We start from the raw sequence: 16,537 nt of genomic DNA on the forward strand, positions 1-16,537 counted from the left end.
AGAATTAGAAACATTTGAACTTGCAGATAATAATTTCTTCAGTCCAGATATGCAAGGAGTTTGAATTTTATTCCCTTCTTTCAGGTTACCACGTAGCCATACATTCTCTATTCAGCTTACCAAATGCAAATTTTAATTCCAATATAAAGTGAGCCTTTGCTCTACAATATCTCTATTAAATGGCACTGTCTGATTGCAGACTGATTCTCCTGGCTCAGTCTGTTGTGTTCTGCTCTTCTTGGAAAGCACAACATCCATAATGATCAGTGGCGGTTTGGCTAAAGGGAAAATGTTACCAGCTTGGACGGAGGGGCGGATCATGCAGGGTGCTGCCGCCTCCAGAAAGCTTCGAACTAATCAAGCCCCGCTGAACATAACGGGAGGTGACAGCACTCAGCATCTCTCAGGAGGTACACGGCGTCCCACAGAAACAGAAATCTGCTTTTCTCACAAACAAAATTTGTTTTCTACAGCAAGCCCATGCCAGAAATCAAGCTATAGTCTGAAAAACTGGAGGAGGTGCTGTTTTTTGAGTAAACTACTGAGATGGCAGATCAAGTTAAGTGTTTGATAAAGTATCCCAGGAAAGAAATTTCCTGAAACGCTCAGAACCTGAGTTTTAAAGAAACTGCCATATGGAGCATTGCAGAAGTCAAAATAAGAAATAAGATATTCAGCCTGGTACTCTATCTCTTCTATATAAGAGCAAATGTTGCACTCAAACACATGGGGCAAAATAGTCTCCTGCTCCACCTGCTAAGCCCCTGTGCTGCAGTTGTATTAATTCAGGGTCAGTTACCTCTTCTGAGCTGACAGCAGAACACAGTAATTTAAAACCTCCTTCTGGTGCTTAAAGAAAATATCAAACACAGCTGAGAATTTAGATTTCCTTCAGTAAGTAGGATATCTGGAAGAAGCAGGAAAGCCACTTTCACGTGCGTTCCTGGGCAAGCATCTGTTTTTTACATGTAGCAGTCAATTGTGCCTACAAAAGCTCCAATTCATCGTGTCTGCTAGAAATACTGAAGGCTAAATTGCCATCCTATTATCTGGAGTTAACACATTGTCATAGGGCATGGGCAAGGGAGTACAGCAGATCCCAGTGGAAACTTCTCCTATCACTAGTAATTCTAGATATTAATACAAATGCTAATATTAAAATTGCCACTAACATTTTTACTACAATTTAAACCACTCAAATTGCCTCTGCTCTGTTTAATATCACACTAACATAATCCCCATGATGCCAGGAAGAAAGGGAAGAGCTATCTTCAGTTATCTTCTTTCAAAGGCTTTTATTTGAGGAGGCTGACCATGGCAAGAGAAATTAAGAAGCAAACACTCCAAGCTGCATTTTTGCCTTTTTGCTGATATTTTGATATTACTTTAATGCAATGCCGGGATCCTTCAGGCAACTGACCTCTTGCAGGACATCAGTCTCACAGGAGTCACATACAATGAGAAATTCAGTTAATTAAAGATAATTTGCCTAGCTATAGGAGGTGAGATTATCAAATTCTGGTACACAGCATTACACAATGAATCTGCCAGTTACACAGTGAAGAAGGGAGAAGAAAAAAAAAAAAAAGAGAAAAAGGAACAAAATTCAGCTTATGAGATGAACTCTGCAGAAAATAAACTGACCTTTTTTACGTTTTTGTTTAAATCAACCAAGTTGAGCAGGAAGATGTGGTCTTTAGCCCCGATCAGCAGCCGGCCCCTCTCCTCATCTAGCAGCAGGGTTCGAAAATCAAGTCCCTCTGTTGAGCCCAGGAATGGGATGCAGCTGTTTGAAAGCAGCAAGTCTGTGGGAAAATGAAGAAAATCTTTATAATCAAAATGTTTACATATGACTCATTGGTGTCTCTTATAAATATATGCAACCAGCATGGAGCATGCCGGTGAGATAACTGTAGTTTTAGAGCATGTCTTTCCAGGGTCATAATACAGTTCCTGTAAACCTTGGTTTTCTTTGGGGTTTTTTACTTCCAAATTGGGTAATATTTACTTTCACAAAACATTTTTCTGCATGAAATTTTCTTAATAAATTATGTCTGTGGCATGAAGGAATCACATTCTTTGACAGAAATTAGAAACAAAAAAACACAGATCCTTGCAAAATATGTGCTATACCTTTCCTTCATTGTAAGAAAACTAATGTATGTTTATATCATCACAGTCATGGATACACATGATCAAAGATCAATATCTCACCGTATTTGGTGCATATAAAGCAGTAAAGACGGTCAATCACAGAAAGAATAGTTAGGAACAGGAAACAATGGTTGGATGTGGCTGGTATTACAGACTCATAGAATGGTTTGAATTGGAAAGGACCTTCAAAGATCATCTAGTTCAACCCTCCCCTGCCATGGCCAGGGACATCTTCAACTAGATCAGGTTCCTCAACCTGACTTTGAACACTCCCAGGGATAGGATATTCACAACCCCTCTGGGCAACCTGTTCCAGTGTCTCATCATTCTTATCATAAAGAACTTCTTCCTTTTGTCCAATCTAAACCTACCCTCTTTCAGTTTAAAACAGGTGACCCTTGTGCTGTCACTGCAGGCCTTGGTAAAAATTCTTTATCCATATTTCTTATAAGCTCTTACATGGCCACAATAAGGTGTTCCCAGAGCCTTCTCTTCTCCAGGCTGAACAACCCCAACTCTCTCAGCCTGTCCTCATAGGAGAGGTGCTCCAGCCCTCTGATTATTTTTGTGGCCCTCCACTGGGCCTGTTTGAACAGGTCCATGTCTTCCTTTTACTGGGAACCCTGGAGCTGGATGTAGTACTGCAGTTGAGGTCTCATGAGAGCAGAGTACAGGGGCAGAATCACCTCCCACTACCTGCTGGCCACACTTCTTGTGATGCAGCCAAGGATGCAGTTGGCTTTCTGGGTTGCAAGTGCATATTGCTGGCTCATATCCAATTTTTCATCCACCAGTATCCCCAGGTCCTTCTCTGCAGGTTGACTGTGAATCTGTTCATCACCCAGTCTGCACTGATATTAAGGGTTGTCCTGACACAAGTGCAGGACCTTGCACTTGACCTTGCTGAACTTCATATAGTTTGCATGGGCCTGCTCATACAGCCTGTCAAGGGATCTTCAAAGACCATGTAGTCCAACTAGATGAGTGATGGCATCCCTTCCCTCAAGGGTATTAACTGCACCACTCAGCTTGGTGTCATCCACAAACTTGGTGTGGGTGCACTCAATCCCACTATGTCATTGATGAAGATGTTAAATAGCATTGGTCCCAGTATAGACCCTTGAGGGATGCCACTCATTACTGATTTCCACTTGGACATTAAGCCATACATATGTTTGAGAAGAACTGGAAGGAGATAACAACCATAATGTGTATAGAAAGTTTGATATAAGGTCAGTTTGTCTAATATTAAGTTCTGGTGGCAATGTAGAGAATTGCTACAATTAAATTTTCAATTACTATCATTTCATTTGAGAACTAAGATTTGAATCAACAACCATCCAGCAGAGGTACATCCCTATGGCACAGTACTGAAATGAAAGCAATGTAGTAGCATATTACAGGGAACATCCAGTAGCAACACCTCTAAGGTCCTGAGGTCTTTACTTTCCTTACAGAGGTAGCAATGGGTGGCTGTTCCTACATCCTTATCCTGTCTGCAGAAGAAGTTTTCCCTATTAAAAGCACAAATTTGACACTTAAGTTTTACTGTGATTTAATAGTGGCTTCCGATCTCTTTCAGAAGGTAATTAAGAAAAACATGGTTCTCTATGAAGCTAATGAAAGAATCTATGCTTCTCCTGTAAAAAAGCTAAAAGGCTGTAAAGTAAAAAGTCTGTAACCTTTTGCTTAATGAAGAGTCTGTGGATGTAATTCTGGATGAAGACATAAACAACATATAGAAAAGAGCACAACGAGGGTTTAGTCTTGTTGGAGAGTCATTAATTTGGGGAGAACAAAAATAAACATGTGAATCAGTTCTTCCACAGGCAACCTCTCCAAGCTAAACTATGCAGAAATCTTGGGACATAAAGGTAAATCCTGTATTGAATTGAATATAAAATTAAGGGTATTTCCACCTTTCCTGGCACTGGATGGACAATGTATTCTTCCTGCTGAAGAGGCCAGATTTATAGCATAAGTCATTTACACTTCCTGATCATGATGAAAATCAGGGCCAGTTTTTTTTGCAGAGTAACTCCTGAACAAAATAAAGAGAAAAAAAACCAAAAAAAACCAACAACCTTTTTTCTACAAGATCTCTCACAAAACATGTGACAGGCAAAGCAAAGATTAAGTCCTGTTGCTGGCTAATAAACAGCACTATGGGAGAAAAAATATTTTATCATTATTAATCTGACTACCTAGTATATAATTATGACAATTATATTTTGGCTCAGTCACTTCTGCAAACACTCATGTGGTTTTGTCTGGCTCACTGCTGAATGTTGTTACGGTACAGTCTGAAAACAAATTGCCTTGTATTGCAGCTCCTATTCCCCTAGGTAAGATTTATTTGGCAGTATGTTGAAAAAAAAAAATCTTACTTCACATTGAAAAATTAAATCTAACATTAAGCACTACACTGCTTTACTCCAGCGCTGTCCTATCTTCTGTGAAGACAGAGATGTCAGGGTATTTTTTGCTAAATTAGTAACACTTTAAAAGACCTGTTTATTAATTGACAGCAAGATCACTTAGGAACAACTTCTGGTTAGCATGGTACTATAAAAGCACAAGTCCTGTCCGGCTACTTCTTACACTAGAGCTGGCTGATGAATAGCCTGGCTGAAGTGTAATACCGTTATAAATAAATACAAATTTTAAAAGGGAAAAAGTAAAGCCCTCTCAACCCACAACTTCTGAAGCTTAGCTCACTCCACTAGTGTGTTTTCACCCAATAAGAAATAAAGATGTTCTCCTCCTGACGCTTTTTTTTTTTTTGTTACTGGGTTCTCTGTTAACAGGACAGCCACTTCTTGTCAAACTGTTAATTTTTGTGCGTGATGTAGATGTATCTTCATTAGATGTCATACTCTGTACAAACCTCCTCCCTTGTTTTTTCTGACTGGAAATTCTTGGTACTGGAAATGATGGAGCTGTTTATTAGGGAAGGATTCTCTGATAGTGACCATAGCACAGCATGAGGTTTTAGCTCCCTTGGGCTACTCAAATTCTTCTTGGTTGATCTCTAAAATACTGTTTATCAGCTGAGCATTGCTAGAGCGCATCATTTCTGAGTCATTGTCTTTCTCTTCTCCACCCGTGACATAAGAGCTGGCTGCATTACTAGATTATGTGATCCATGGTATATAATAATAAAAGCCTTATTAATTCTGCAGTCTCAATTAAATCCCTATTTAACAGCTCTGTGTCCCAGTTAATAGATAGGATGGAGGGAAGAAGAGGAACACAGGATAGTAATATCTAGCAATTAGTCATTCACGGGCAATAACATAAATAAACAGGAGAGATTAATGAATTTCACAGGCTACTGCATTTGAGCAATCCATACCACCCTCTGCTACTTTTAAATCTCCTCTGATGACAAGCTTCCAGTCACATCGCGGTACTCGTCCGTGGGACACGGGTAACTAAGATGCAGAATATCAGGGAAAAATTCCTTCTCATCTCCAGCCTTAGGAATTTGATCTGAGTAAGGATAAATGATACGTTTGTGCAAATTCTCTGAAGCACTTTCATTGCTTAGAGTCATGCAATCCATGGGCCTTTGCAAGTGTGTCACTTGCCAAAATATGTAGACCTGATTCTCCACATACTTGAAAGGAGATGACTGGGACTGCTCTCTACTTCCCATTTCTTTCGTATTTGGAAGGAACGATCTCTGTAGTGACTATCCCAAAAGGACATTTGTCATCTATTGCTTAACACTTCTAGTATTTCTCAGTAAAAAAAACCACCTAGAACAGCTACAACAGGGAGGGAAAAAGCTGCCTCATGACTGAAACGCCCAAGTGGGAATGAGCCCTGCCCGGTGCCTTGTACAGCCATTTGTTTCACTGCATCATAGGGAAAACATCTGTAAAATGTCCCAGATTGAAATGACAGCATTGCACACTGATTTCATACTGACGCAAATGACAACACAAGCTGCAAAGTGGTGAAGAATCAGATTTGGTCAGTTATTTACTAACTATTGAAAAGAGCTTGGAAATAAGACTCTGAACGTGGTCACTGATAAGATTAAAACTGAAACATGACCTAATAAAATTTGTCAAGTAAACATTAACAGAGAATTTATTAAATTACAGCCAAATTAATCATTGTTCTCACTCCATAAAAGCAAAATAATCCAATCTTATGGGTTGAAATTGCCCTTCACAGTGAGATATATTTAATATCACCAAAGATATTACACTGGAAAAATTTACTGTGAAAAGCACTCTTGCTCAATGGTTTTCAAGCTCAGAGCAGGCTGTTGATTTGAATCACTGCATTTCTGTAGCCAGGTTAATACAGAAACAACATTCTCAAAATGCACAGAAACAAGGCTAGCTACAGGGATGGTCTTTCACGAGTACATGTTCAGCACTCAGTTTATAGCGTGTATTTGCTATTTTACTGAAAAATAGTTTTTTCCAGTCCGGCGATTAAATGAATATTCAGCAAACTCCCTTTCTGGGTTAATATTTCACTGTTGAGGGTAGAAACTGGAATAGTGTCTGTTTTTTATTCATTTAGAAAAGTGTCTCAGTGGACTTGGCTCACAACAGCGTGATCATTGCTTACTTAAATAACCTCCAGCAGCAGAGCCATGGCATAAAGGCTTCAAATGAAAAAATGTCATTCTGTTCTGGTAATATGTATTTACATTTATACAGCGTATTTAGACTGCTTAGCCCCGGGTCACATATGTGGTGGCTGTGCTGCTGTTCCTCGTCTCCGGCATGGTGTAAGCACGCAGCAACCTGGCACCGCCCGGTCAAGACTCAGAATTGCCTCTGTGGCCAGTGACAGACATTTGTGCAATGACAGCCCTTGCCTAAATTGGCAGAAAGGGAACTCCCCAACCTGCTTCAAAACAGCTACATTTAATGACACCTTTGAAAGACTCTGAATTTAAAGGCTGTATATTTCTGTAGTTTTCATATACAATTAAAAAAAAAAAAAAAGTCACATCATTTTCCTCCAGATAGAAGCAAGGCCTTTCATGTACTGGAAAATACCCATGACAATTTACATGGGTATTATGCGAATCCTCAACTAAATTTTGGGGTTAAAGACATGTCAGTGTAGCAATTTACTTAATTCCAAATGTATTCTGAGTTTAAAAGATCCAATTGACCCCAGATGTATTTGTATGAAGGCAAAGAGAATAGTTCCAGTCTACCACCAACATCTACTACATATTGCAAGAAGCAAGTTAGTTGTTAGTTGTATTTTGTGTAGTTGCATCTCACCATGGACAATGATGATTTGTTGTGCATGCCATGTGGCTCTCATTGCTCTACAATGAATTTTACTTGGCCTGGAGGAAAGTGTCATGTTCATGGCACAGCAGGGCCTTTCCAAAAGGATAAGGATTACTGGGAACTGAGAAAACATGATTTCTTGTTGGCAAAATATTGTGTTAAAATCTTGGTTCTCTTTCTGAGTAGTCCCCAAAGCCAATCCTCTACTACATATTTTGAGTTAGACACTTCTGTTCCTCTTTTAGGATTGGATTGTTCTCCAGGAGAGTATTACAGTCTAGGAAGGTGACATGGGAAAGAGAATTTTTTCAAAGATCGCTCCAAAATTCAGGAACACTCTGCTGCGGGATTTAAGGCATTTCAGGGCATTTTTACTTTGAGCTTCAAGCACTTCTATGAGCCTGCTCAGCAACCTTAACGTTTCCTACATCTTTATTTGCAAATACTTATTGACAGATGTCAAATCTGTCAGCATTTTACAACCCAGAAAAGTCATAAGTAATTGAAGTCGCACCATTAAGCACTATGCTTCTCGAACCGTCATTACAGACAACGGTAACTAAGCACTAGCTCTCTCTGTGCAGTGCTCTGAAGACATTTGTCACATCTTTCTTCGGGAAGGGACAGATCACATTATCTTGAGATAACCTTCACAACAGCTACTCCACCCACAAAGAGGAAAAAAAAAAAAGGAAAAAAAAAATTTAAAAAAAAAAGTAAATCATGCTGTAGGACCTGATTCTCTTTCACATCAGTAAAGCTCAGTTGAAAGGAAGTGCTTCTGCAAGATCAGAATTGAGACTACTGCAGATTATTTAGTTCATCTATTTTAGAGCCAGGGGTTAGAATCAATCTACAGTCCTGTCTTTGTCTGACGCTGTGTTTTTTAAATCTGCAAAAATGGTAATACTGTAAAACAAAATAGGTAGGTGCTTACGACCAAAAATACACACAGTTAAAACATAAACTAAACAACTCTCGCTTATGTTTACGGAAGCATATTTTAATTGCATTTTAACTGCAAATAAATTTGACTAGTGAAACAGCTGCACAAATAACTTGTAAAGTGTTATTATTGCAAAGGTGATTAAAAGCTGCTTTGTGACTTCAAGTTATTGGTGAAAAAATGCAAAAGCTCAACTCACAAACTTCACAGAGCCAAACTAAATAATTAACTTTAGACAGCACAACTGAAAACGTATTTGCGCAAAACATTTGTTTTTCTGAAGAAGACCTAAGACTGTGGATTTGCACAGGTTCCCTCTTCCTAAGTAGCTTATCTTTCTTGCAAAACTGCCGAAGTAAGCAAAACCACTGTTGTTTCCAAGGCCAAATTAAATCACCTCTTTAAATGAAAGGCAGAACGTGCAAACGATGGACTCATCGTCTCTATTTCCTCATTTTCGATTGTCAGGACCGACCTTACCTTTTTTCTCTTCACCTCTCAGGGGTCCTCAGCCTGAGTAATGAGTAAATAATCTGTCGTTTGACTGAAATCTGCTTTCTTCCACTTCAGTTTTATTTCAAAATTCCTTTCAAAGTATCTCAATGATGAGAGGATATTGCTCTCTAAGAACTTAAGGCTTTTTCCTTATGCCTAGCAGAGTAAAACTTCAAGCTACTACTGAAGTCAGAGGCCAGTTTTCTTCTTGACCATATAGAAGAGGAACTGTCAACTTAACTAGGGACCAAGCTCTAGCCCTGTCTTTTAAAATTACCTTCCAGTGACATGAGTGTCAAGCAGCTGAGATAAAACCTCTGCCCTATTCTGAGGGGGATAGCTTATAAACTCACCTATTCCTGAAGCTAGTCTGAAAACCCACAGTACTAGATCTATAGTGACAAATAGCCTGAGACCCTGGGAAAAGAAAGCTTCAAATGAATTCTCTCTAGTTAAAAATCACAATTTTTAGATATCTTGCAGCAACTCAAAGTCCTTTTCTTCATGCTCTGGTTAACCATTTCCCAGCCTCTTGTTCCTCCCAATCTATCAGCCAAACAAATCCATAGAAAGCAAGAGAGCGATGATAGGCTTCAGGTGGAAATAATGGCAAAATCCTCTTTGACTGGCTGATTTGAAAAAGCTGAGTTAGTCTCACTGATCGTGAATTTGTTTTACTGCTCCAAGTAGCCTACCATCTCATCTCATGAACCTTCAAGCTACCTTTAGGTGCATAATTCTTTGACATGCAGTTAGAAAAGTAGGGATCTTATGAAGGACATAGCCAGGATGGATGAAGTGTGGGCATTAGTCCATGCTCTGAGGAACAGGCGACACAAAGAAAATGCACTGACAATAGGTTGTGCCTAGAAGACATCTAGCATCAAAACCATCTCAGGCATCTGGACTTGCATTAACTTGCATGAATGAACACACTCCATGCTGCAGCAGTGGACTCATTCTTTCCTGCTTGGATGGAGATGTGTATTGTAATTTTCCAGTACATGCAGGTGTTAGAAATGCAACATGGTGATCATATTTAGCACTTCAAGGCACATAGCTCTTCCTTTGTAAACGTATGGTTCATAAAATTATACGCAGTGCTATCCCTCCTTTCAAAACAAATTACTGTCATCGTATTGCACTTGCCTTCAAAATAGTACCAACCTTTCATTTCAGACTTTACTTTCTTCAGAGTGACACAAAAATGGCTAGAGTATTTTCAAGCACCTGTACATGGAATTTCCTACTTTAGAAAAACTTCTGAGAACATACAGAGGAGCTCTTTGCCACACCTTACAGCCCGTATATCTGTGGGCTGGTAAAATAACAGCAGGTTGCGCTATTTCTTCCGCCCGTACTATCTGGCAGCAGCTGCGCAGAACACGACACATTTTTAAATCCTTACTCAGTTTTTGCTTTGTCCATGAAATTCCAGCCTTAGGAATAAAGATGAGTGGACTTTGTTTCATAGTTGGAGCAGATGAGAATTTTGTTGTGGATTTCAATGTCCAGGATTTAAACCTGCAAGGAGTTTTCTCAAATAATCTGAGGCATAATTGGCTACAGAAATACGGATTTGGCTCAGTACCTGGTCTGACGCTACCAATAGGTGCTGACAGATCTCTTTGGGAGTCTGACTCACTTTATTCAGACCTGCTTTCCCAGACTGCCCATCTGACACCAGGACTTGCTCCATTGAGCTTACAGCTGTTGTACATGAAAGATACTGTTTTTTAAATGGTCAGATATCTTAATAATACTTTCACTTTAACATTTTTCTCACCGGGTTCAAATATATTTTCCAGCTCCCTAATGAGAGTAATGTTCACAGCAAAGCAGATAAGGCTTTCAGGATAAAAGATGAGAGACCTTGAACTGCAGCGGCACGAACAACTTTGTTGTAATAACAGTGTCAGATGGCATGGGCCTGAAAAAATACATTAATATCAATACTAACAGGCTTAGGAGAGATACAGGGTAGCACAAAGTGAAGAAGGTGAGTTGGCAGTGCAAAGGAGAATTAATGCCAAACAGATTTACTTGCTCATTTACTTCACTAGTGCCTCTGTTTTCAAGACTTAAACGAACAGCTCACAGACAGAAAAATCCAGATTTGTTGCCTATCACTGCTATTTGCAATTTCCATGCTAGTGTAGTTGCAAACTACACAAGAGTTATAACCAGTGTTTGTGAGCAACACAGATTTTTATGAAAGCACTCATTAGCTGTACATCCCACCCTTCCCCACCCTCTGCATGCTCCGCAGACACACAGACAGACAGACACACGGTTGCATCAAGACTCAGAGACAGACCCTGAGTTTAACCACTGGGACCTGCAATAATTTTATCAGCTGAGGATCTAGCCCTGAGCATACAGCAAGAAGCTGTGGGGGCCATTCTTCTCTCTGACTCCAAGCACTGGACCAGAGCCCACACAAGCTGTACAGTCAGGCTGTAAAGCTAAATAAGATAGAGAGATAAAGTCCTAACTACTTATAGCGTATGTCCTTGCCAAGGGGGCTGACGAGAGCTGGAGCTGGTGCAAGAGAAAGGGCAGGTCCATGCATCTGGGAGCAGATGAGGGAGGAAAGACGTGGATATGTGCATTTGGGGAGAAAGGAGCAGGGAGGGAGATGTCCTCCTTCCAGAAGTAGCATGCTGTTATGTTGGCTTAGCTGTCATGAAACCACCGTCTGAGAGAGCCTGTTAAGTGCTGATGGTCCTTCAACGCCCTTCCCACAGTTCCCCTGAGGGCAAGGAAATTTCCTTATTACTGGCTTTGAAAAGTTCTTCTGGTATCTTGACTCAACCAAGCCAGGTCCAGATGGACGAGGAGGCAGAGCAGATACAGTAAAGGAGGTGAAACCAGGTCTGGGAAACAATAACCAGCTCACCAGCATGACCCAGGGAGCAAAGGCAGCGTTTGGCAGGGCTGCAGGGCTGCGGTGGGAGGAATGCCTGCACAGGAAGGGAGGCGAAGGGCAAGGACCTCTGCGAGCAGATTTACCTGTCAGTGGAACAGATATTTCCGCTGTTGGCAGCAAACCTGCTTTAGGAGGTTCCTGCTTGCTCTCCCCACAAGTAACTGCTTGTTCCTGTGCCTGCAGGGGGGTTCCCTCTCTGACGTTGGCCAGCTAATCTTTCTTTCCCATGCTCTCAATAAGGAACAAGAACTTTTATAAAGACAGTGGGGTCATTAACATTTTAGCTGTTTCTACGACCATGACTGCTGGTTGAGCTCACAAGGCAAAATTAATAGCCCTGCTCTAAATTGCTGAAGTGCAGTACAGGGATGCAATTGCTACAGGGAAGCACTGTTTAAGTCACTTCGTTGTTATCTGGGGTAGCTGCACAGGATGGACATTCTGTTAAAAAAGTGTGGTTTAAATGTAGAGAATGACTGTTTTCAGGAAACTTCTAAGATTTTTCTCCTTATATTTTTTTTCCAGCTTTCCAGATGTATTTTATTTGATTAAAAAGCAAGCACGCGTAGCAAGGTAACTCACTTGTCCAATGTGAAGGTAGGTTTTCAAAATAATTTTGCACTGGCAATAGCAAAGAACCTCTTCCAGCAATGAAAGTAAAAACAATTCACATTATAATAGCTTGGAGTAGCATAATGTTCTCCGATGGCAAAGTGAAATACAATTATCAATTATACTTTCTGATATTGACAGGAGTTAAGCTCTTATGAAGCCATTAAAACCAGAGGTCACTGAATATTTGCATTAATTCCCTTATATTTTAGTTGTTTGTGTTGGAGTTGTGCCTAGCAACCTCTGTCAGATTCAAAGTCCCATGTGCACATGTGCAGGTGGACCCAACATCTGCCTTCTAAACTTAGGCGATGTTGCAATAGGACTGTATGTACTAAAAATTGCAGGGCAAGGAATATGAGAGATGTCTGTCTGCACAAGGTGACCATGTGCACCATCATATTACCTCCAGTCAATCATTAATATATAGGCATGACCTATTATGTAATATTGGAGGGTGGGGGGGTGATATCTTTTATTATTAATACTTACATTTATTTATCCATTTTGGGACACCAGTGGGTGTCATACGGATTGCTGTTGTGTTACATATTTAGTGAGAAATATTTTTCAAAGAAATCCAGGGTGATAATGCAGAGGGATTTGTATAGTCTTATTTGTACAGTCTTCAGCAACCTTTTAGCTATCAAACTCTGTGGTACAACACAGCATACTTCTCTGGGACAGCCAGGGTTTGGATCACAAAGGAGAATGCCTGTTCTCGTGAATTAGTGGAAAAAAGGTACCTTTTTCACTCCCACCCTTGTCTAAATGCCTCTTTTAACCACAGCTAGCCAATCCCTCTGACTTCTCTGACAGTGCTCTGTCACGATAAAGGAAATTTTTTCTGTGTCTCTTTCTGCTATCTCTTTGCGGATTTATCTCCAAAGGACTTTGACTACAGAACAGATCTCCCCTGCACCCCCCAGCCCTTCTTTGAGGAACTTGTCTATAAATGGAACAGCAAAAACGAGGAGGGAGGAAAGGGAAATAGGATGTGACTCGAGGACCTGCGCTTGCAACCACAGATGTCCACCGCTAGACACACACTGACGTCAAGAGGATCATGCCCTCAAATTAGTGCATAGAAAGCGAACAAGGTTGGGATCTTTGAAACTACTCAGGATTGGCTTAGCTTTACAAATAGCTGTCCTGAAAGTGCAATTAGACAAATATTTCTGAAAGTACCCTGTTCGAAGCTGATGCCACTGATGATGTATCTTCCCCGCATTCTTCTAGGGAAGAGGTTTTTGGTGTTCTCATCCTCTTTTTTGCAAGGGACCACTCGTTCTTCCCAAAGTCTTGCTCTTTTGTTTTTCTCTCTCATCTTCTGAGATTTAATCAAGTGAACATTCAGCAGAATAGTTTGGTATTTTGTGAACACAATTCTTTTTTTATCCAATTGAGGCCCTTTTGTGATCACAAAAAAAAGAAGACTGTTGTGCGCTAAAGGCTGTTTACACTGTTAAGAGGTTGATACGGGTCAGTTCTCTAAGGTTATTCTTAGTTCAACTGCTATGTAAACTGTTGATGTCACTGACTGGAGGCTGCTCTCCAGGACATTATATATATGATAATTATATGACAGAAAATGCAACATATAGTTGGATCTGACCTCCAAGTTCACGAGTTTAAAAAAGGAAAAAAATGTTGGTAAGAAACTCGCTGTTTTTCCCGTTACTAAAATGTAATAAACCCCTTCAAGTTTATACTTAGTCTACAACATATGCAAGAGTCTTTCATCACATGGACAGCAATGCCCATCCATCTGCAACCTACGGTACGTTTTAAGTCGCTGTGTTCACTGCTTCACGAAAGCATTTTTGAGACAAAACAGGCAAAATCTATTTTGTAACTAGACCAGCATCTGAAACTAGGATCTTAACTCTCACATAAATATTTTATATTACTCTACAAAGGAATCTCAGACATATTTTTCAGAGAAATCACAAATCATCAAAACCGAATTAAAAACAAACAAGGGATTCAGCACTTCCTCACTCAGCACATTTTCCTTGATCTGCATTGGCATTCAGAATTACAGCTGCTGATATTGCCACAAAAGCATTTTTTACTGATTTTTCTTCTTCTTCCTGTAGAGCTAGCACAGCTGCAGGAATGCAAGCTCATTTCTAGGCTTTTTTGTACATCACGGGTTTACCGCGTTCCAACCATTCACAGTTGTGCAACACCCCCATCGTGGTGCTGGGATTACCACAATGTCACAGACAGTTTAAATGAGGCTCATGGAGCTATACAATGGTAAGTATATTTTATATGCATAATTAAATGGTGCATGACATGGAAATAGGCCAGCTTTACTGAAACAGAACAAACTAACTGCTCTGATGCAACAGTTAAGCATCTTGTCTGTTGTAAAATGAAACACATTTAAAGCAAAAAATATCCTGTTTCTCACAGGATGCTTGATATTGCAAAGAAGCATGTTCAAAGGATCGTTTTTAGAACATTAAGGAAATGTACTAATCCAGACAAGTTTTCAAAAGAATTCCCGTCACCAAAATGTTAACCTCTGCTTTCTTTTTCACCATGTTGTAAGAATGGATCACTCTTAGGGGGAAGAAAATCATGTATACAAAACCCTGCATGAAGCTAAACAATTCTTAGGCATGGCTAATTTCCATGTGAAGCTGATGATTTAGCATTGTCATCCTTCAACACAGGAGACAGAATTGCATGTTCACTTATTTAAGATGGAGAGCGAGGAGGAGTGGAAATTCAATCCTACTTCAATTTACTTCAGTGGCAAAACTCTTGCCGTGACTTTAGTAGCAGTGAGAATGCATCTTAATTCATTCAATGTGAAGAAGAAAAAAATCAGCTGAGAATAATGTTCATCTTTATTAGACTTGAATTGCTGCCATAGTTGTTTTTAACAGTATTAAGTAAATCCTGTTTTAAAAGACAAAGGTTGCCTTCAGTCTTGCCTTTTCCTATGTGCTGTGTCACAAGGTAGGATCCTGGTCCTCTGACCAAATCAGCACTGGCCACAGCACGCATGGCTTGCTTTTGGGGCATGGCCCTATTCCCGCATGGCAATGAGATATGTTTGTGGATGTCAACGTGGATATGTCATTGGTGACAATGGCCAAAACTGGGCTGGGGCACACTCCCTAGCCAAGAAAGCAGGCTGCACACTTCTCAAATATAAAAGTATTCTTATGAGTTATAAACGTAGTCTTACGAGGAGCAGCTGAGGGAACTGGCATTGTTTAGACTGGAGAAAAGGAGGCCGAAGGGAGACCTTATTGCTCTCTACAACTACCTGAAAGGAGGTTGCAGCAAAGTGGGTGTTGGTCTCTTCTCCCAAGTAACAGGTGGTAGGACACGAGGCAACAGCTCAAGGTGCACCAGGGGAGATTTAGATTGGATATTGGATATTAGGAAAAATTTCTTCACCGAAAGGGTTGTCAAGCATTTGAACCAGCTGACCAAAAAAGAGGTTGAGTCACCAACCCTGGAGGTAACTAAAAGACGTGTAGATGTGGCACTTAGGGACACGGTTTAGTGGTGGACTTAGCACTGTTAGGTTTAAGGTTGGACCCAACGATCTTAGGGATCTTTTCCAACCCAAATGATTTTATGATTCTTTGAGCACACAGACTAAGTCCATGAAAAGCAAAAAAAATAAAGCAAATCAATAGGCTTAAATTTGCAGTTATGAGTCTACATTTCTACTGGAAAATTTTAGGAGGGCCACAAATTGAGAGAGGTTGAATTTTTTATTTTTTTTTTTTTTTTACTAGAAGGTAATCAGCCTTCTGGTCTGGTTATTCTCTGTCACTCCCTATAAAGTAAAGCCTAGAAACGCACACAAAAAAACTGTAAAAAAAGAACCTGCCAATAAATTGGCAAAGACTACTACTCAAAAGACAGACAGAAATAAGACTGTCTACGCAGTACAAATTAAACACATTTGTACATATGAATTACGACACAGGCCCTTCCCTTCTTCAGTAACAGAACTGATGCCATCCTGTAAATGACGGTATTGAATGAGACTGGCGTACAAAAATCTTCTGCATTTGCTGTAGAGGTGGGAATGAGGATGCTAAATGAGGTAGCAGACAGTACAACTGGGGAAGCTGAATGTCACTTCTGTGCTTG

At 40.1% G+C, this 16,537-nt stretch overlaps 1 protein-coding gene across 10 annotated transcripts in view; it reads right to left on the reverse strand.

The window, feature by feature from the left end:
• The window catches only part of SEMA3D (semaphorin 3D), a 145,952-nt gene that overhangs the window by 80,615 nt on the left and 48,800 nt on the right, over nt 1–16,537 (reverse strand). For all 10 annotated transcript variants that reach the window (XM_063323560.1, XM_063323562.1, XM_063323556.1 and 7 more), the window contains one exon: nt 1,645–1,805. In XM_063323560.1, the coding sequence (XP_063179630.1) occupies nt 1,645–1,805 (161 nt within the window). The remainder of the gene's footprint in view (nt 1–1,644; nt 1,806–16,537) is intronic.

Source organism: Chroicocephalus ridibundus, chromosome 1, assembly GCF_963924245.1.
Source record: "Chroicocephalus ridibundus chromosome 1, bChrRid1.1, whole genome shotgun sequence".
NCBI lineage: Eukaryota > Metazoa > Chordata > Aves > Charadriiformes > Laridae > Chroicocephalus > Chroicocephalus ridibundus.